Here is a 22,470-nt window from a genome sequence, read left to right on the forward strand (position 1 = left end):
TATCATTGGCTTGCATTTTTCTCAATAAATATACTAACTAATTTTCAACTTCAATTATTTCTTATAGCGACTTATACAACTATATTAACAAAACTACGTTCAGCTGACATACAATTCTTAATCACCATCTGAGCATTAATATATTAGAATCTACTCACAAATTTGTAGAAACATACATAGTCATACCAGTCTTGAAGATTTGTCGCAGTTCTGCTGACTACTTTCCTTGGTCCTATTTCCTAGCTTTTGCGGAATTGTTTTTTTCGGTCGTCCTTTTGTAGTCCTCTTCCGGGATTTGTAGTATAGCTCACCATTGGTTTTGGACCTATTATTGGCCGCATATCTCGTCGCAGGTGGCACGTTCTGCTAATGAAAATACATCTCCGTAGAATGATCTGCCTCTGCTGGATTTTCCCCGTGCCTACGGTTCACAATCCTACAAAGAAATGCAGAGATCCAAACTGGGCCAATGGACTGTAGCAAGATGAGAAAAAAAAAAAACCTTTTCTCTAGGTTCTCAAGACCTCTTTCATATGATTCAGAAGCTAATTGTTTTTAGGGTCGGAGACCCCAAATCTTCTGTAAATAAATGACATCACTGTTGTCTTGACCTTCAGATTTGGTGGTAACAATCTCTACATCTGAATGACCTTCAGTACCTTTGTTTACTTTCAAGTTGCCAACATAATCTTGTCTAATCCCCTTAACTTAAAGCAGAATTACTTTTAACATATTCTGTTACATCAAATCATCATAAATCATCAATTTTTACCTTTACAATAATTTTATAATTTGTGAACATTTTTATATCATTCTTTTTGTTAATTAGCTTTACAAGTTTACAATCAGTACTTCTTTTAAAATACAGTAATTTACAATTTTGTTCTTTCCACATGATTTATGACCTCTGTAAAAATCGATTTTGGAATATCTTTATATAAAATTTTACTAATCGAATTTTACACAAGGATCAACTCCCTCCGTTGCCCCATCCTGGGGATATACTGTATTCATTGCACCTGTAATTTGCCCTATATAGGGGAAACAGGACTCACTATTCCTATCAGAAAAAAGGAACATAAACGACACATTAAATATAATAACTACGGTCAAGCTGGTCTTTCTGATCATACCCTGAACACTTGACATAGAATTGACTGGAAAAGCACCTGTTGTTCACATCCTACCAAAACATGGTATGAATATGAACATAAATTTAAGGAGTTCTGTGAGATTCTTATCAATCACCCTAATCTTAACAATAATGATGGCTTAAAAATTCCAAACATATGGAAGCCACATATTCTACCCACTTAACCTTTCTCCCTAGGAGTTAATTTTAAATGGAACCATAGGTAATCCACGATCCTAAATCTAATATAACAATTGTCATGTTAAATTAGGACATCATTTTCACTGTAACAAAACTGTCTATATGAAAGAATGTTTCTCTGATGTCATCTTAAATAGAATATAGCTTTCGTGTAGTTATTTTATTTTATTTATTTATTGTAATTTTATTTTATTTTCACTAGAGGTCAGACCAGGAGAATAACTGTTAATCAAATCATTATCTCTTCAGCATACTATATGAAATGTAATTTAGCTTATCTCTGTATATACATGTATACTCCAGACGATGACTTAATATGAAGGTCGAAACATCGGGAAATTAAAATAATTATTTATAACACGGTTGTAGAGTCCATTATTTGTGTAAAATGAATGTTGATCACCATGGAACACTAAAGGAAAGGATTCTTGAGTACACCATGTAGTTCTGATTTTTTTATCCTTGTAGATTATCTCACTACATGCCTCTTTGCCTGAATCAATCACATATTTCTTTAGGGCTTGCCACTGAATCTCTAAGGTTTGGTTCTTGTATTCAAATTCTTTCAGTTTTTCTTGACTAATGTTTGTGTATTCGAGTCTACATTTCTCATCTGATAGCTGTTTAACTTAAATTCATTATAAAACTTTCTTACACACACACACACCCTTCTTTTCAGTAGGAAGTTCAATTTTATTTTCCTGAACACTATATGGTAATCACCTTCTGTTTCAAATCTTCTGTATACTCTTGTGTCCTGAACTACTGGGAAAGCATGACTGTTGACAATAACATAGTCGATGAGGTTTCTTTGATAAAAACTGATATTTTTTCCCATAACATGCCAAGTATGCAATGAGTACTATATAACAATAAATATTGTTGGAAGTTTATTTTGCACTTGTTTAGACTATATAAATTTTCTTTAATCCTTTATCCAAGTGTAAGCAAACAAAGTTTGCACCTGAAAATATCTTCAGGACTGAGGTAAGGTGGTACGTCCCTTGGCAACTCGTAGCAAAGGTGGACCAAGTTCTCATCACTCCTTGTCTCAGTATCTCCCATAATGCAAAGCACATCTCCTTGCAGGCATGTATACTGCTATGCATTAAGGGAAGGGCCACTACCCAGACTGGTTTTGACCTTTATTGAGGTCTCATCAGTGGGAGGCAGACCCAGAGTGGTGATACTAAGGCAGAAGCAATGGAGAGGTTCATATTTACCTATACGAGTTGCCAACTGGTGTACCACCTTATTATTAAATTACTCTGGATTTAGAGAAAGATGTTTGAAGTTTAGTTTGCACTTGATTAGACTATAATAAATTTAGTTTAATCCTTTAATCCTTTTTTCCATCTCCTTTGATGCACACTGATGTTCTTTTCTTTATCTGTACCAAGATCTCTTGCAGAAATAATATACACTCTCGTACAATGCTTGTGTGCATTCAGACATATTTCTTAGAAATTGCCTACCTTCTTTACATAATACGGATCACATGGTGCTATCTCTGATGAAGCCATGCATTTTATGAATGATAGTCATATATACCAGTTTATTTATTAGTAGGGTCCTCCACCATCCCTTAGGACTGTTTGAGCCTTCCTAGTGAGGGATTAAGTATGTATTTTATGACTGGAGATCCATATGTATTAATGGGCCTATTTGCCTGTTCTGATGGATGAACAACCCAAGTATGGATTAAAAAACTCTTTTCTCTCTGTATGAGACTGGCTAACTCAGCTTTAGTCAAAATAGACTAGATAAAAGTTCTTCACATTATGGACAGGAATCAAACCCAGCTCTTTCAGACCAAAGGGCTTTGTCTATACAGACAGACTGAGCTATCGAGGCTCTTATTTACCAGTTAAACTGACCACTTAGTGTATATGTGTATAGTTTTATTTAGGTTTGGAGCATATAAGAAAAATTTTCACAAATAATCGGATACATTAGAACAGACGTGAAAATACCACGAGCTTGTGGATGTAAATTCTTTATAAAAATATCAATAATAATCAATAATTAATGATCATTCCCAATATACATTCCATATCATCAGTATCACTACTTAGTGTGAAGTTTTTAGTTATTTGATCTTCAAGTAAAGAGTCAGCATGTCATCTTACTTATGGTAGCACTACATATCTATAATTAGTTAATTGTATATTCTCAGTTATCTAACCCAAAAAAAAAAAAAAAAAAAAATATATATATATATATATATATATATATATATATATATATATATATATATATATATTTAGAAAGATATTTAATAACCGGGAATTAATTAAAAGCTTTGATGATAAAAAAAAAACTAGTTTCGGCTTTTTTACAGCCTTCATCAGGTATCTTTTTAGGAAGAGGAAACAATAATAAAAACTGAAGATTCTAAAAAAAACTGAGAAGCACAGATAAATTGCGGTACATAATTGAAATAAAAAACATTGTATTAACATTCAAGTTGTTCTATTTTACGTGCCATTGTTTGTTGTATGCGTGGTAGCAGACTCTGGAGAATGCCAATACTGAATAACAGTGGTATGGCTATCAGGGATATTATAGCTTAAATTGTTGTTTAAATGTTCAGGATTAAGGAAGACTCTGGAGAACACCAGTACTGAATAACAGCGGTATGGCTATCAGGGATGTTATAGCTTAAATTGTTGTTTAAATGTTCAGGATTAAGAACGATCTCCCTGGATTCGACTATCTTTCTTTCAAATTCATCATGGCAGTGGATGTTTTCAGATCTATCCCAGGAAATTGAATGACCTTGAAAATCATCATGAGGATTGTTAGAGAAGAGAATATGGCTGGATAAGGCACTGGCATGTGATCTTTTATAGGAGATGTCTCTTTTATGTTCCTCCATATGAAGTTCAATAGACTTATTAGTTTGATCATAATAAGGAACATTGCAGTCACACCATAGTTTATATATGCCAAGATATTTCAGATTGTGATATGCTTAGACTTAGGATGGCTTATAAGAGATTGGATTTTTGGAAGTGTAGTGAATAACGTCCTGATTTTGTACTTCTTAAGGACTTTAGGCAATTTTTGGGAGACTGAACTGATGTATGGGATTCAGATGCTACCTTTAAAATTGGTAGTTTCTGAATTGTGGTGCCTAGGAGTATCTATAAGAAATTTCTTAATGTTTTTTTTATAATATCCATTTTGTTCAAAGACATGTGAGAGGTGATTAATTTCTTTTTGAAGTTCATCTGGATCGTTTAAAAGAGAGGTGCTCTGTGTCCCAAGGTGGAAATAGTTACGAGTTTTTGTGGTGGAAAATGATGAGAAACATTGTGAAGATATCTATTAGTATGCGTTGGTTTTCTGTACATAGAGATTCTAAATTTTCCAGAGGAGCGTGAGAGTTTTATATCCAGGAATGGTAGGGAGTTTTCATGTTCTAGTTCGGCTGTGAATTTTATATTTGGATGTTGGTTATTGAGATGAAGAAAATCCATGAGAGAGTTTTTGCCGTGACTTCATATAATAAAAATGTCACCTACATAACGCTTACAAATTTTTGGTTTAAACGAAAAGGATGATATAGCTCTTGTTTTGAAGTCCTCAAGGTAAATATTTGCCAGAATAGGGGATAAAGGGTTCCCCATCACCAAGCCCTGATTCTGTTTATAGATGGTATCTTGATATTGGAAGTAGCCAGATTGAATGCAATGCTTTAATAAAGCAAACATTTTTTTGGATAATTTATCCTTTAGTAAAATTGATACTTCTTCAGTTGGTACATTTGTAAATAATGAAATAATATATAAACTAGCTATAATGTCATTCTTTGATGGATATATCTTTTATATGTGATACAAAGTCTATGGTGTTGTTGATGAACAATGAAGACTTATTAGAGAAAGACTTGAGGTATTTTGCAAGATGTTTTGATAGCTTGTAGGTTGGAGAGTCAATACCTTCCACAATTGGGTGAAGAGGAATGTTTTCTTTTGGGACTCCATAAATACGTGGTATAAGTGGATGTAGGGAGCATAGAGAAAGACGTACATTGCAAGGAAGTTCACTTGTATTCTGTAGTAAATTGTTAGTACGGTTTTGTAGTTCACGTGTTAGATCTTCCTGTAATATTGAATATGTGTCATTTTCAAGTAGTTGAAGCATCTTACTATGATATTCTTCAGAACTGAGGATACCTGTGGCATTTCCTTTATTTGCTGGTAAAATTATTATATATTTCTGTTCTTTTTTAGCTTTCTAATTGCTTGTCATTCAGCTGAAGAAATGTTATCTGTTGGAGGTTTTGCATTAATAATAAAAATGGATTCGATACGTAGAAGTTTAGCCAAATGAGTAGGAAGAAGTGAAGTAGCTCTTTTCCATTTTAGTAAGAAGAGATTCTTTGGGAATGAATCTTGGTGAAGGAATGAAATTAAGGCCTTTGCTGAGAATATCTTTTTCAGCATCTGTAAAAATATGGGAGGATTTTGTTTATTACCACTTTGTCTGGATTGATGCAGGCTTTTGTAATATCACATATATTTTGTACTCTCTTAAGATTCTCAAATTTCCTGATAAGAGTAATCTTATTATTATTTTGTGTCTGTGTTGCTTGTGTATTACTATTAGAAATAAACTCATTTAAGCTATCATTATCCAGAAGCTGTTCTGGATAATGTATATATAAATAAATATATATATATATATTTATTATATAAATGATATATATATATATATATATATATATATATATATATATATATATATATACAGGGTGTTCGGGATAAATTTGACATATTTATAATTAATTATATTTTTCCGTAAGTTACATGTATTAACACACACTTCTCTTCATTTAAAAGTTTGGACCCTTCTTCATTCATATACAAGATGTCAGAAAGGATGGATAGCTGGAACCCACCTGAATCATGGAAGAGAATAACTTGTATCATGATGATTCGTGCCCGCCATCAAAATAAGGATATTACGACTGCTGCCCAATGCTCCCTGAATACAGTAAAAACAATCAGGCATGAACTAGAGACTTGCAATGGTGACTACGAGGATGTAGCAAGAAGAAAGATCCCTAGCAGACGATCTGATTGCGTTCGTACAGCAGAATTCCTCGCAAATCTGCAGGAACAGGTGTTGAAGAACCCTGGCATTGGAATTCGGGCTTTGTTCGTGGAGTTGCTAACTGTAGTCAAGCCCTGGATAACAAGGGTAGCCAATGGTAGGCCGTATGTATGGCAGCTGGATTCGGCCCCTTGCCACACCTCTGGGAAAAGTCAAAAATGGTTGTCTGAAAATTTCTACGACTTCACCAGTCCAAATGTTTGGCCTCCAAACTCCCCAGACCTTAACCCCATGGATTATTTTGTATGGGGCGCAGTTGAAAAAGACACCAATCGCACTTCCAGTAATACAAAAGCCCAGTTAATGGATAAAATTAAAACAGTTCTTGCGGCCCTTCCCAGGGAGACTGTAGCATCAGCTTGTTCGAGGTTCCGAAGCAGAATTGAAGCTGTGATCGATGCTAATGGTGGTTATTTTGAGTAAATCTTGTTGATAGTATTGTAATTAACTCTGCCTGTAATGTTTTTTTGTCAATTCATTAAATTTAATAGATACAAAGAAGATTTTCTTTTTCCTTACGAAACTGTCAAATTTATCCCGAACACCCTGTATATATATATTATATAACTTTATATATATATTTTAAAAAAGAATTGAATGACAAAAACCGAAAAAAAAAAAAAAATATATATATATATATACAGGGTGTTCGGGATAAATTTGACAGTTTCGTAAGGAAAAAGAAAATCTTCTTTGTATCTATTAAATTTAATGAATTGACAAAAAAACATTACAGGCAGAGTTAATTACAATACTATCAACAAGATTTACTCAAAATAACCACCATTAGCATCGATCACAGCTTCAATTCTGCTTCGGAACCTCGAACAAGCTGATGCTACAGTCTCCCTGGGAAGGGCCGCAAAAACTGTTTTAATTTTATCCATTAACTGGGCTTTTGTATTACTGGAAGTGCGATTGGTGTCTTTTTCAACTGTGCCCCATACAAAATAATCCATGGGGTTAAGGTCTGGGGAGTTTGGAGGCCAAACATTTGGACTGGTGAAGTCGTAGAAATTTTCAGACAACCATTTTTGACTTTTCCCAGAGGTGTGGCAAGGGGCTGAATCCTGCTGCCATACATACGGCCTACCATTGGCTACCCTTGTTATCCAGGGCTTGACTACAGTTAGCAACTCCACGAACAAAGCCCGAATTCCAATGCCAGGGTTCTTCAACACCTGTTCCTGCAGATTTGCGAGGAATTCTGCTGTACGAACGCAATCAGATCGTCTGCTAGGGATCTTTCTTCTTGCTACATCCTCGTAGTCACCATTGCAAGTCTCTAGTTCATGCCTGATTGTTTTTACTGTATTCAGGGAGCATTGGGCAGCAGTCGTAATATCTTTATTTTGATGGCGGGCACGAATCATCATGATAAAAGTTATTCTCTTCCATGATTCAGGTGGGTTCCAGCTATCCATCCTTTCTGACATCTTGTATATGAATGAAGAAGGGTCCAAACTTTTAAATGAAGAGAAGTGTGTGTTAATACATGTAACTTACGGAAAAATATAATTAATTATAAATATGTCATATTTATCCCGAACACCCTGTATATATATTTAAAAATAATTGAATGACAAAAATCGGTTTTTGTCATTCAGTTCTTTTTAAAAATATGTTTAACAACTGAGTAGATGAACCTCCATGCATATATATATATATATATATATATATATATTTATTTATTTATTTTTTTTTTTTTTCATATGTAACAATTATATAATTGAGGTATTTTTTGATGGTTAGTTTAATATTTATGGAACAAATTTCACAAAACATGCTCTGTTTTGTGAAATTTGTCAGGTAAGCCATTATTATGGTCTATTCCTAAATGGTGGTTGTATGTAGTTTTTTTTATTTTTAGCATTGTCTTTCAAAAAAAAAGGGGGGGGGCTTGTTAGAGTTTCGTGCTGGAGTTCATTATTGCTTTCTTTCTCTATCCTTTCAGTAAATTGGTAGCTGAATGTTTTTACATTCAGTTTATTAATATTTTTTTCATGTTCATAAATAAGGAAAATAATTATTATATATATTTTGTATAAATTTGCAATCATTAAAAAGGAAGGAACAATTTAACATTTTAAGAGTTGCACAGTTGTCCAAAAAGTTTGAATTTTATATGTTAAAATGTGGTATAAATTTGTGTCCAGCTGCTCACATAATATCCTCTTCATTAAATTTGATGAATGAAATAATGTGTTTATATATATATATATATATATATATATATATATATTGTCATTTGTTTTTGTTTTTTAAATCAGAATCTCATAGTCCTTATCCATGGGATTATTGGCCTCATGAAGATGGGCGATCAGACTGTGGTTATGTTGGGCTTACAAATTTAGGTGCTACATGCTATATGGCATCTTGCATGCAACATTTATACATGATGCCTCAGGCCAGAACATCAATTCTTTCTGCCAAGGTATGGTACTCTCATTCAGATAAAGAGTAATTAATTTTTTATTGTTCTTTAAATTTATCACATACAGGAGGGGGGGGGGAGAGTCCTCGAGTTACGTCGGAGATCCGTTCCTACGGACCAACGTAAGGTGATTTTCGATGCAAGTCGGAATTACCATAGCCTAAGTTACTTACCTAACCTAAAACACCCTAAAGTCATACGTATATATATCAAGAAACAGAACTAGGCCATAGGAAAATGAAAGGGAGAACATAATTACTGTATAGTACAGAAAATTGACAAAAATGAAACTATAATAAAAAAACAAACATAAAAATGAGAACAGTCCCCAAAATGACAAATGAAACTGTACATTCTGTAAAAGTGATTAAGAAAAACAAAAAACAAAAATGAAAACAATTCTTTACCTTTTATCCTGTGGTTGAAAAGACAGTTGAGGTACCAACACCTGCTACAGGCCTCTACCTTTGTGAAAAAACTTTCCAGGCTAGTCTGGAATCATACCATCCTCTTTTCCTCGTATATCTCCCTATAACACTGCAGGCAATCCATAACCCCTCGGAAGACCTTTGTGTACCTAGCAGTGTTGGGATCCTCAGCCTCAAACTTGGCCAGCCCATCCTCAATGAGGGCAAAACCTTCTGCCAAGCCCTTGGTGGTGAATCTCCTGGGCTCAGGGGTTGGAATCGTTTCCTCCTCCTCAATCAGCTGCTTCTCTAACTGATGAGGTCTTCTGCTGACAACTCCTCCCCATGAGATGCCAGAAGTTCTGTGACATCTTCAGCCTCCACTTCCAAATTCATTTGCTTCCCCCGGGCAACAACCTTCTCCGTAACAGCCTCAACTGTCTCCTCATAGCCATGGAAATCATTCACAAACTGGGGATGCAGTTTTTTCCACTCACCATTCAAATTTGTCTGTTTCACTTCCCAAGCATGTTCAATGTTTTGTATGGCATTATAAATGCTATACGATTTCCAAAAGTCTTTGAGGATTAAGTTCCTGTCTTATTCAGTTGCCTTGAAAGCCATAGCAAATGGCCTGCGGAGGTAGTAGGCCTTAAAGGAAGCAATAACACCCTGGTCCATAGACTGCAAAAGGGCTGTGGTGTTTGGTAAACCAGTCCTTGAAGATTTGAAGTACCACCCATGCCTTCTTATTGGACCTCCAGATATAAGACACAATGTATATAAGGTTTTAAAACACTTAAATGCAGATATCAAAGAAAACATAAAATTAAACACCGAAAGAAGGCAGTTGACCCTTCCAAATGTCCTTTAGCGCCCTTGGATTTTCAGCCTGATAGACCAACAAGGGCTTCAGTTTTAAGTCGCCAGCAACATTAGCCCCAAGAAGCAAAGTCAGTCTCTCCTTACCAGCTTTATGGCCTGATAGGTACAACGTATGCCTAATTGTACCTATATCGTCAATGAGGAGAAGGTAGCATAGGTACAATTAGGCATACGTTTCCATAATAGGCCTGTCTCATCCACATTAAACACCTGTTGAGCACTGTAGCCCCCCCCCTTTATTATCTCAGCCAATCCCTCAGGAAACTCACCAGCTGCTTTATCATCACCACTAGCAGCTTCACCTTGCACCTTAAGGTTATATAAATTGCCCCGATCCTTAAACCGTATAAACCAACCTTTACTAGCATTAAACTCTTCACCTGCACTCGTCCCCCCCCCCTTCACTTTTCAATACCTCAAACAATCTTTTCGCCTTTTCTTGAATTAACATGAGACTAATTGGGATACAGCATTGATGCTGGTCTTCCAGCCAAAGAATGAGAAGCCTTTCCATCTCAATCATGAGCCTACTACGTTTTTTCGTAATCACAGTCGATTTCATGGGTGCAAATCCTTTCACATGTTCAAAGATGTGAACTTTATCCTTGATAATAGTCCTGACTGTGATACGACTTAAGTTCAATCCGCGGCTGATGTTCGTTGGCATTTCTCCCTTTTTTGCCCTTTTAATAATGTCTAATTTCACTTCTAATGTAATGGCTTTCCTTTTCTTCAACACACTACCATTGGAGGATTCTGCCTTACGTTTGGGAGCCATATTGAAGGGTAAAAAGTCGCAAAAAAACACAAACACAAAAGTGAGAGAACAGATGTAAACAAAGAATGCAGTACCCAAAGAATGTATGCTGGGACCCAAGCAATGCCACCTCTCCCAAACAAATGCTGCATAATGCCGTATTCTTCTGCTGCACTCACAAACAAGTTCGTCCGTGATGTTTGAATTTTACGTCGTGCTGCTGTATACATAAATCTAAGTACTTTGTGGTCCAGGCAAGTATTTCATTTATTTTATTTTATTTTTTCCCCAATATATAATACTCTTTGCAAAAAAGTGTGATTATGTTGTCGTTTTTTTTTTTTTAAAGTGAATTGCATGTATTCTCGCTTTATATATTCCCTCATCTTTCAATGATGTCTTGTCATGCTATATTATATTATTGTTTTTTGTGTGTATTGTTGTTTTTTTACATTATGTCAGTCTTTAATTTTATATGTATATTTCCAAGTAACATTGCATTATTTTGCTTCTTTGTGTAAATTGAAATGTGTAAAAATTGTGTTATGTAGAAACATGTAATGTATCCTGTGTAGATGTGTATGCTGATGTAGGACAATAGTGCCTGTAACTAGCAATATCTTTAGAATCCTTGTATGACAGAGTGAAATAGAACAGAGATGGGTCATGTGAATAGTGATGGATGACAAAGTGAAGTTGATGCGATGTTTTGCAGCTGTTCTTCTTTAAGCTGGAGAGATATGTTTGTCTACCTGGAAGTTGTAGCATGTACACATTAACTTGACAATCTTGAGAACTTATTGGAATAATCTGAGTTCCTTGATAGGGTCAGTGGGACAATGACTGACTGTGGTGCAGTTAGACAGTGGGACAATGTCTAACTGTGGTGCAGTTAGACGTTGTCCCATTGACCCTTTCAAGGAATTTAGATTATTCCAACAAGTTCAGATTGTCAAGTTAATGTGTACATACTGTGCTTTGAGACATTCAGGATGTGTGGAATTTTACCACTTCCTAGTAAAAATTAAAGATGCTAAGAAATTATATTCTTGGTTTAATCCTTTATCCAAGTGTAAGCAAACAAAGTTTGTGCATGAAGTAACTTTACAACTGTGTAACTCGTATATAGAGGATACTGACTTCACATTACTTCACACCTTTATATCCCATAATTGCCGATACGAGTGGTTAGCGTATCCGCTTTCCAGCCAAAAGGCTGTGGGTTCGAATCCTGCCATGGGCATGGATGTTGATGGTGTTGGTGTAGTTGCGGTCAGTTGGTGGATTGAGTGGTTGAGACAAAGTTGTAGAACAGGTGCCCTCCCTCAATGAGTCTTTGGACTCCCTGGAGGTGTCAAATAATAATAATAATAATAATAATAATGCAATGCACACATCCTTACAGACATGTATAATACTTTGTATTAGGGGAAGGGCCACTGTCCAGATGAGTTTTTACCTTTATTGAGGTCTCATCAATGGGAGCCAGACTCAGAGGAGATACCAAGGTTGAAGTAATGCAGAAGTCATACTATAGAAAGAAAAGTAATTTTTACTAATATTACTGAGTTAAATTATTGTATTTATTTGTTTACTAAGTGTGCAAGATAGCTCAGTTATTCACTCAAAAGTAAACTATGTATATTTCCTTAAAAAACTATATATTGTTGGCATAGCACCTATGCAAAGCAGGACAATAGCAACCAAATGTCTTTGTTGGACATGATTTTATCCAGTGTAAAATTTGTGGGATGTACAGTAGCAAACAAATTAGTCTGTACAAGCTGAATTTTTGTCAAGGTTTTGGTTTAGTTCATTATTTTGACTGAGTACTGCTTGTTTTAACTATCTCTACAATATTATTATTATTATTATTAATATGTGACACCTCCAGGGAGTCCATAGACTCACCGAGGGAGAGTGTGCCAACAGCATGGAATGATTTATTCCCTTCCAACTACTAACCATGCTCAAACTTGCTTAACTTTTTGCATGAGCCATATAGAAGAGGCCCTACCAGTCAACCAACTGTTGCTGGCATATTTATTAACAGTGTTGCACATTTTTAAGAGTGTAAACAAGTTGACATTCATAGTGTTTTATTCATTTTGTATAGATATAAAATGGGTACATCTCCAAGAAAGCATTTAAAAATATGTACTCTTTCTTCACACATCAATGACTCTAAGACAAATTGCCAATGAGTGTGTTGTTGGTTTGGGTACTGTTAATGCAATTTTAAAGAGGTTTAGGAAGACAGGCACCTTCTCTCCTGATAGAAAAGGAAAATGTGGACAAAAATGGAAAACTACATTTACTCAAGATCATTTACTAGGTTACTAGTTAGGAAAAGCAAAATGAATCCAAGATTGTCTGCTGTATACTTAAAGGAATTGGCAGCTAGCAGGGTTAATGATGTTTCTGACATGACAGTCCATCAAACAATGTTGGAAGAAGGGAGGACTGCCCACAGGCCAAAAAAAAGAAACAACTGTACAAAGATTGGACTGTTGAGAAGTGGAAGAAGGTCATATTCTCAGATGAGAGTCATTTGTTTATCCAAGGAGAAGCAAGTACCCTATGTTTGCAAATCAGCAGCTCTTAAGACTTCTCCCATCCACCTTCAACAACTCTTAAATACCCAGCTAAAAAGATATTTTGGGGTTGTTTTACACACGATGGTCCAGGGTCACTTGTGCCTGTTGAAGGTATGGTCTGGACTACAGATCCAGAAAGACAAACTCATTTTCCAACAGGATCTTGCTCCATGCCACACTTCAGGAAAAATGAAAGAGTTCCTCAAATATCAAAAAACATCCACTTGCTTCAGTGACCAGGTAACCTCTTCTCACATTAACCCAATAGAAAATTTGTGGTCATAGTGAAAAAGAGACTTGGAAAATTAAATTTTATACAAAGGATAACTTAATACAATCCATTATAAAAGTGTGGTTTCAAGATGCAGAAATAAGAAAAATGTGTTCTACATTGTAGAGAGTCCATGCCTAAGTGAATTAATGAAGTTAAGAAACAGTGCTGGTTAAATGAAGAATGCAACCCAGAGATGGAAATAAAAGTTAGAATTGAAATGGCAAGAAAAAATTTCCTCGTGATGAAATGAACACTGAGTTACTGCAATTTAAATTTAGAACTTAGAGTATGCATGGTTAAATGTTGTGAATGGTCTATACTGCTGTATGGTGCAGAAACTTGATACAAATCTTGACGACAACATCGATTTAATAAAAAAAAAGAAAAAAAACCCTTGAAGCCTTTGTGCTGTGGTTCTATATACAGATGAATGTTAAAAATCCCATGGACAGAAAAATTGTCCAATCAGGAAGTAGTGGAACCAATGGGGAAATCACATGAAATTTTAGATACTATAAGAAGAAAAACTGTATATATTGGTCACCTATTTCGTAATGAAAAATATAAGATACTTCAATTGATTATAAAAAGGAAGGTAAATGGAAGAAGAGTACAAGGGAGATGAATAAGATCTTGGCTGGCAGACATGAGTCAATGGACTGGGATGAGCTCTGAGGGACTGTTCAGCGTGGCTGAGGATTGCTCAATATTTGCCAAGGTGGTTGCCAATCTCCCATAGGAGATGGCACTCAAAGAAGATTAGGAACAGAGGAGCACATATAAATCATTAGGTAAAGTTGGAGTTTAATTTTTACTTATTTTCTTGCAAAATTAAAAATATTTTCATTTTTTTTTAAAGTGTTCTGATTATTTTGTTTGCTACTGTACTCATTGTGAAAGTTAAAATGTTTGTGGAAGGAGAGTGAAACTGGTGAGTGAGTGTTTAATAAATGTTCTGAGATGCAGATAAATGTTCTAAATGCAGATAGATCATATAGCATAATAGTAGAGAGTATTGACAGTGGATCAGAAAATGTAAATATTGGTGATAATACTGAAAGTGCAGAAGTGGAAGTCTAGGAGAATGTAGAAGACCTGAATAAAGAAATAGCATGCTTCCATGTACTCCTTCACAGGACAAAGCACAAGATTGAAAGGCTATAGAAACAGCAAGAGATCAGTCAAACTGAGAACAACAAAAATCAAGAAGTCCAAAGCCAAAAAGAAAATTGTAAGAATGAATGAGAGAAAGAGCATAAGCAGATAATTTTTAATGGCGATTCTGTGATAAGGGGTGAGTACTTCACTAAATCTATACAAAATCTTTTCTCCCTGGAGTGAAAATTAAAATAATATTAGTAATGCTGTTAGAATGCAGAAAGGGAAGGTGAAAGAATGGATTGTGTTGGCTGTAACCAATGACCTGAGAGGTGAGACGTATTGTATGAGGAAGGATATGAAAGAGTTATTGGAAGAAGCAAAAAAGAAGAGCAAGAAGATGAGGTTTATGAGTCTGCTGCCACATTATGATAGAGGCGAACTGAGAAGGAGAGTAATGATAGCTAATGAATCAATATACAGACTGTGTAGAAGTAATGAAGTAGAGTTTGTGGACCTGAGTTAGATGCACAGAAAGATGTGTACATTGCTGATGGACTGCACTTAAATGGATTAGGCGTTAGTGCCTAGAGAAAGCTTTGTTCACTGAGAGTGTGGAAGTGGAAAGTCAGGAAAACTAAAGGAATTAGGGTAGATGCAGCCGAGTGTGTGTGAATGCAACCATGAAATGAATGAGTATGTGAATGAACAAAAAAAATGCACTCTCTAGTCTCTCAGATAACAATAGTGAACAATATCGAATAGTCAATTCAGGATATAAAGGTGGTTGGAGACCTTAGGGGATGCCACAGTTCCCTCTTATTTCTGATGCCATAGAAGCATCAGAAATAAGAGGGAAGAGTTTTTAGCATTGATTAGTGCAACCTTGCCAAACGTGTAGGCATAAGTGAGACTTGACTAACAGCAGATGACACATGGTTAAAGAGATGGATTGTGATGGATTTAGTATTTTCAGGGAGCATAGAATAGAGAGGACACAGGGTGGAGTACTGTTGATGAAAGCAGATAATTGCAGCCAACAAGAGTAGGAGTCAGTCAGGAAGATCGTAGTTCTTTTGAATCCATATGGTGTGAGATTGAGGCCAGTAGGACAAAATATAAAATTGGTTGCTTCCATATGCCAGGAGGTGCCAGGGATGATGTGGAGGATATGCATCAGCAGATTAGCAAAAGTGCAAGTCAGTAATTATTATGGGGACCTCAACTTTGGAGACATAAATTGGAAGGAGGAAAGATAGCACAACAGGAAAGAAATGAAATTTATAGTTACTGAGAGATAATTATTACTTGAAGCAGAATCTGATGGAGAGGACTTGGGGTATGAGAGTGTTGGATTGCTTGTTATAAGATTAGAAGACCTGTCCATAACTTGGCTGCATTGTTTCCAGTTGGGGAGTGATCATGTAGTTTTGACATGGGAGGTACCGAAATACATGGAAATTTTAGTTAAGAATAGGTATGTGCAGAACTACAAGGCAGGTGATACACTTAGTAGGAGGCTTGAAAAACTACCATCAAGGGATCTGCAAGTGAAGGATGTTTATAGTGCATGGGTTGGTAGTCAAGGGGTATCTGTTGGAAGCAGTATCACACTGTATACCCAAGGTCAGGAGGATAAATTGGATAGAAGTTAGATGGATGAGTAGTATCATTAAGCATGAGCTGGGGAGGGAAAAAAATGTTTTGGAGGCTATATAAGGAGAAGGCAACCAGCATGGTCATGAAAGCAAAATCAGATTATGAAAAGAAGTTAACCGACAAATAAAAGGAAATCCCAAAAAGTTTTATATTTTTATGGCAAAAGTGGCATGGACTGATGTGAGAACAGAGGTTGATGAATTGGAGATACTTCGGATGTAGCATCTGAATGCAAATACAGCTGTGGGAATGTATGGGATATCGGTTCATGTTTTGCTAAAAATATAAAACTTTTTGGGATTTCCTTTTTTAAAATAATAATTACTTTGCATAAATGAGGATCTCTTCCACTCTTGGCAAAAATTACAGACAAATCAATATTTTAGATGTGTGGCAAAAGTGCTGGAAAAGTTGTTCAGAAAGAGAATTCAGGAATGGATAGATAATAATATGATACTATGTTAGGGGGCAGTACAGATTTGTGAAGTGTTGGTCATGTCTTATTAATCTACTAACTTTTTGTAATAGGATGACAGCTGAGTTGGATAATGGGAATGGCTGCATGATGATTACTGCTGGATTATGCAAAGGCATTTGACAGGATACCACATGAAACTGTGCTGCACAAACTGCAAGAAATGTGGATGTATATGAAACTATTGATATGAATAAAAGGGTGGCTGATGAACAGATATCAAAAATTAGTATATGGAGAAACAGAATCCAGGAGAAGGCAGGTGACTAGTGGTGTGGTGCTGGGCTCTGTGCTTACACTACTGCTGTTCAATTTGTATATAAATGATATAGGAGATAATTTGAAGAAAAATATTCAGTTGTTTGATGATGATGCAAATTTGGGTAGGATAATAATTAATCAAGGTAATGTAGAGAGCTTGCAGGATGATTTAAAAATGCTGAGAGTATGAGCAAAACATAATAGATATTAGTGTGTGAAGTTCTGCATTTTGGGATACAAAAATTTCAAATTGTGCACTACATTGAGTGAATTGTACTATGAAATTGATGAAGCTAGGGATTTGGGGATGATAGTTGATAGAGTTGAAGTTTAGAGGAGATATTAGTAAAGTATGTCGGAGTAGCTCACAGGATTACTTGGTTATTGAAGAACACACTAACAAGCAGAAATAAGGGAGTTACCTCCCTTGAGGTGACCTCAAGGGAGGTAACTCCCTTATTTCAGTCACAATATTAAACAGGAATGGACTTAATGCTGACTCTTGATGTAAGCCAACTGTCACTTGAAAACTTTCTGTCTATCCCAGGCAGGTACGAACTCTTGTCTTCACATTTCTGTACATCTCCTGCACCAACCTGACATATTTCTCCAGTACCCTCTTCTCCCTCAGACACCTCCAGACTTCTTGCCTTGGCACTCTATCGTATTGATCTTCAGATCAATAAACACCAGGTGTAGCTCCTGTTGTTTCTTTCGAAACTTTTCCATCATCTGTCTCTACTCCTCTCTGTCCTCTTCCACTCTTGACTTGTCCCACTTCTGTTTTGCCTTCTGTTTCACCAATCACCTTGATTGCACAGCTCAGAATTGCTTTTGAATTGTCTCCACCAATCTTATACATTTTCTAGTCTATCTGAAATCCTCTCTAACACCCTCTCCCTAAAATGGTTCCTCACACTCTCTTCTTTTAAGCAAAACCACTTAATTGTTTTCATCCCATGGCTTCCAGTTTTTTTATCTTTGTCCTTATTTTAAAGTCTGCACACAGCAGCCGGTGTTGCTGTGCCACTTGATCTGTTGGGATTACCTTACAATTTGTCACTTCCTTAAGATGTTTTCTTCTAGTCAAAATGTAGTCAATCTGTGAACTGTTGTTACCACTTCTAATGTTATCAAATGTTCTTCCCTTTTGCAGAAAAACGAGTTCGCAATTGTCAGATCAAATGCTACTGTGAAGTCCACAATCCTCTCTCCTTCCTGGTTCATCATTCCCACTCCATGGCCGCCATGCACCCTTTTACAATCCCTATTCTGTCTTCCTATGTGTCCGTTCAAGTCTCCTCTGACAATCACGATCTCATTTTCTTCCATTTCCCTCATTTCTTCATCTAGCATGTTCCAGAACTCATCTTTCTCCTCTGCTGTACAGAGGAGAAAGATGAGTTCTGGAACAATTAATATCATCTTAGAAGACCAAAATGTGGAAATGGTGGAGACCTGTTAAATAATAGAATAATTTAGATAAAAATTATTAATAAGAAGGCAGTAATAATATAAACTTAATTATGTAGTATTATCATAATATTCTGTACACATTAGGAATTGATTATAAAATTGAAAATTTATGATAACATATTGTTTGACCAATAGATGAGGATGAGTTTTTGTCTCAATTGTTATTTTTTTTCAGTATGAATATACCACTAAAAAGGCTTAATAGTTTGCTGCTAGGCACAAAAGTTATGTTTTGTGCCTAGCAGAAACAAACTAGACACAGTTTTTTGTGCTTAGCTGTCCCCCCCCCCCCCCCAAAAAAAAAAGCATCAACAGATATAAACAACACTTCAAATCAAAGGCCATCACCCTTCCTTACAGCTATGTTGTTATGGACAAAATTTCTCAAGTCATGTCAGAAAAGTGGCGTTCACTCCACTACAAGATATCTAGATATCTAGATTCTTACAGCCTCTGAAATCTGTTCATCCTATCTTTAAAAATCTAGGTGCCTACAGGAATCTGTGTTTGTGTGGCATTTGCTATTGGTCAGTAGGAACATTGCAAAGAAATCCATGTCAGAATATTTTAAAGATATTGAAAAGAAAAAGAAAACATAAATCTGGTTTAGCTTTTCACACAACCAATGAGGGCAATCTCATACTTTATCATAAAAACAAAAATGCTGTTTATTGAACATAATTGTTTCATCTTAAAATTTAAAGAACCTTCTGAAATACTGTGCATTCCCATTCAATACGCTAAGAACCAAGCCATTATCCTGCACCAAGTTTGGTCTTCATTCATTAAGAATTTCACATTTGCAGACCTTAGCTAGTAGTGAGTGGCAGTACCAGCTGGTACACCCACTTTCATACATTCATTGTTTAATTTTTCATTTTTTGTATTCTGTTTTTTATGATACTTTTACATTTTTAGCTATTTACTGTTATCAGAAATAAGCATACTCCTGACAAAGTACCTGTTGGTATATCAAAACTAGTGTTGAGCATTTGTAGTTGTAGTCATTTATACTAGAATTTTGAAGAATACAGGGCTTCTTCCTCCCAGGTAGCAAAGTAGCTATTTTTTTTTTTTTTTTTAGCTTTTGTCTGAAAGATGCAGTGCTGTTTATTTATTGGCATATTAAATAAATTATTTTGAAAACTATTAAATAAAGGCTATCCACTACATGTAAATTGTGTATGGCCTAATATGAGTTGTTAAATCTTTTGCCAAATTGCATTTTATTTCTTTTAGTCTCTTTTTACTACCTATTAGTTTGCTCTCCCTGCCAAAACTTTAATATCCCTCTCTGTTATATTTTCATAATAGCAATGGTTGAGAAGGTGAATAGTTTATACTTGAATAATTACCAACTGGAACAGGGATTAGAAATATGAGTAAGAGTTGAATGTGATAATCTCACTGCAAAATATTTCAACATAAGCTCAAAAATATTGCACAGTAATCAGAACTGTATAGTTTCAATTAACAGTTAAATAATTAGAGATATGTTGTTACCACTGCCTGGAGGTGTCTTTTAAATAATACATGAAAATTGTCCTCCAAATTCAGGCCTGTGCTAAATTCTAGAGGAAAAGTATTAAGATTCTTCTGAAGATATACCCCCCCCCCCCACCTTTCCTGCCAGATATGTATACATAGTAATCCCTCAATTATCTGATCATAAAGGGACATTCATTTTGTGAGCTGTATAACTGGTGTGTGTGTGGGGGGGAGTAACTGAAGGTTACATAGTGCTGTACTAGAAGTTGGTTGATATACTATTCTATTAAAGGTAGATTAATTGTACTTACCGGGTGCGAAATTTAAGGATGTAAGTGAGAGTATTAGAGTGCAAAAACAGAGGGTGAAAGAATTAATAATTGTGGCAGGTACGAATGAATTGAAAGGTGATAAATTTTTTATGAGAGAGGACTCGAAAGTATTGTTAAAGGTAGCGAAAGAAAAGAGTGACAGAGTTAGAATGGTGAGTCTGTTACCGCGGTATGACAGAGAGGAGTTTAGAAGGAGGGCCATAATCGCAAATGACATTATGCGCAGGTTATGCGGACGGTTGGTGTGGAATTCTTGGATGTGTGGAATGAGTTTGATGGGCGAAAGGACTTATACAAGATGGATGGCCTGCATTTGAATGGACTTGGTGTGCGGAGACTGGAAAAAGTGTTGCTGAATGAAGTGAAAATGGATGTGCAGAACCAGGGAAACTAGAACTACCAAGGAGGGGGGGAAGTGGATATCCAGACATCAGTGAGACAGTTGAGTGTAAAAATGTATATAATGTACCTGAGCCAGCACTAAGGACAAAAAATGGGAATGGGACATTTAGAATAACGCATCAAGATAGGGGTGGGACAAAGGGATCACTGCAATTCATGTATACTAATGCCAGGAGTATTAGGAACAAGAAAGAAGAATTTTTGGCCTTGATTGGCTCTTCCTGGCCACAGGTTATTGGAGTGAAACATGGCTGACGGAAGATGATATAGTTAGTGGGATAGAATGTGTAGGTTATAGTATGTTTAGGAGGGACAGAGAGAATAAAATTGGGGGAGGGGTGTTATTGATGATAGCTGATGAACTGCAGCCAAGGAGAATTGAAGTTGTATTGCAGGATAGTGAAAGGAGCTCATTTGAGGCTATTTGGTGTGAGATTGACACTGGCAGAATAAAATATACAGTTGGGTGCTGATATAGACCAGGTGATGGAATAGATGGTGGAGATAGTATGCATAGGGAAATTGATGAAATGAATGGAAGGAGGGTAATTATTATGGGGGATTTCAACTATGGTAACATTGATTGGAAGGAGGAGAGGACACATGTGAGGAAGGAAATGGATTTTATTCAATTATTAAGGGATAACTATCTGAAACAGCATGTAATTGAAAATACTAGGGGTGTGAGAGTGCTTGACCTGGTAATTGCATCTCAAAATTTGACTGTAACGAATATGACCATGTTGCCACCTATTGGTGAGAGTGATCATAAGGTCTTGACCTGGGAGGTGGCTAAAGGTGTGCAATTTGTGATTAAGACAGGGTATATGTGGAATTACCGTGCTGGCAAGTATGACAAACTTAGGAGATTGCTTGGATCAGTGCCATGGCATGTACAACTGCAAGGGCTGAACGTCGATAGAGCATGGGAAGTGGTCAAAGAGCATTTACAGGAGGTTATGGCTGATTGTATACCTAAGGTCTGAATAGTGAAACAAGTAGGGGTTAAATGGATGAATAACACCATTAAGCTTGAGCTGCCAAAAAAGAAACAACTATGGAGGGAATTTAAAGAAAGGGGTGACCTGCAGGCACACGAACGGTATAAAGTGCAGGCCAGAAGGGTAACGAGTGTGGTAAAAACAGCAAAAGCCGATTATGAAAGGAAACTAGCTATGCAAGCAAAAGAGAATCCCAAACAGTTCTTTCAATATACTGCAAGCAAGAAAAAAACTGTACATGGCAAAATAATTTTAAGGAATGACGATGGTAAAGAGTTCACTGAACCAGTCGATATAGTGGAGTTACTGAGCGCGCACTTTGCAAAAGTATATCATCCAAGTGGTGACGTTGAAAAAATGAAGGAACCATTAGTTTATACGGGAATTGTGATGAATGAAGTGGAGGTTAATAGTCTATTACAGAACCTTAATGTGAATACATCTGTGGGATTGGATGGTATACCGGCACG

At 36.0% G+C, this 22,470-nt stretch overlaps 1 protein-coding gene across 1 annotated transcript in view; it reads left to right on the forward strand.

Moving 5' to 3' along the window:
- puf (ubiquitinyl hydrolase 1 puf) overlaps positions 1 to 22,470 on the forward strand; it is a 1,013,305-nt gene that overhangs the window by 480,192 nt on the left and 510,643 nt on the right. Inside the window, exon 37 of the mRNA XM_090399560.1 lies at positions 8,725 to 8,888. Coding sequence (XP_090255686.1) covers positions 8,725 to 8,888 — 164 coding nt within the window. The remainder of the gene's footprint in view (positions 1 to 8,724; positions 8,889 to 22,470) is intronic.

This window comes from Typopeltis vanoorti, chromosome 10 (genome assembly GCF_054136105.1).
Source record: "Typopeltis vanoorti isolate ZY-2024b chromosome 10, IOZ_Tvanoo_1.0, whole genome shotgun sequence".
Classification (NCBI taxonomy): Eukaryota; Metazoa; Arthropoda; class Arachnida; order Uropygi; family Thelyphonidae; genus Typopeltis; species Typopeltis vanoorti.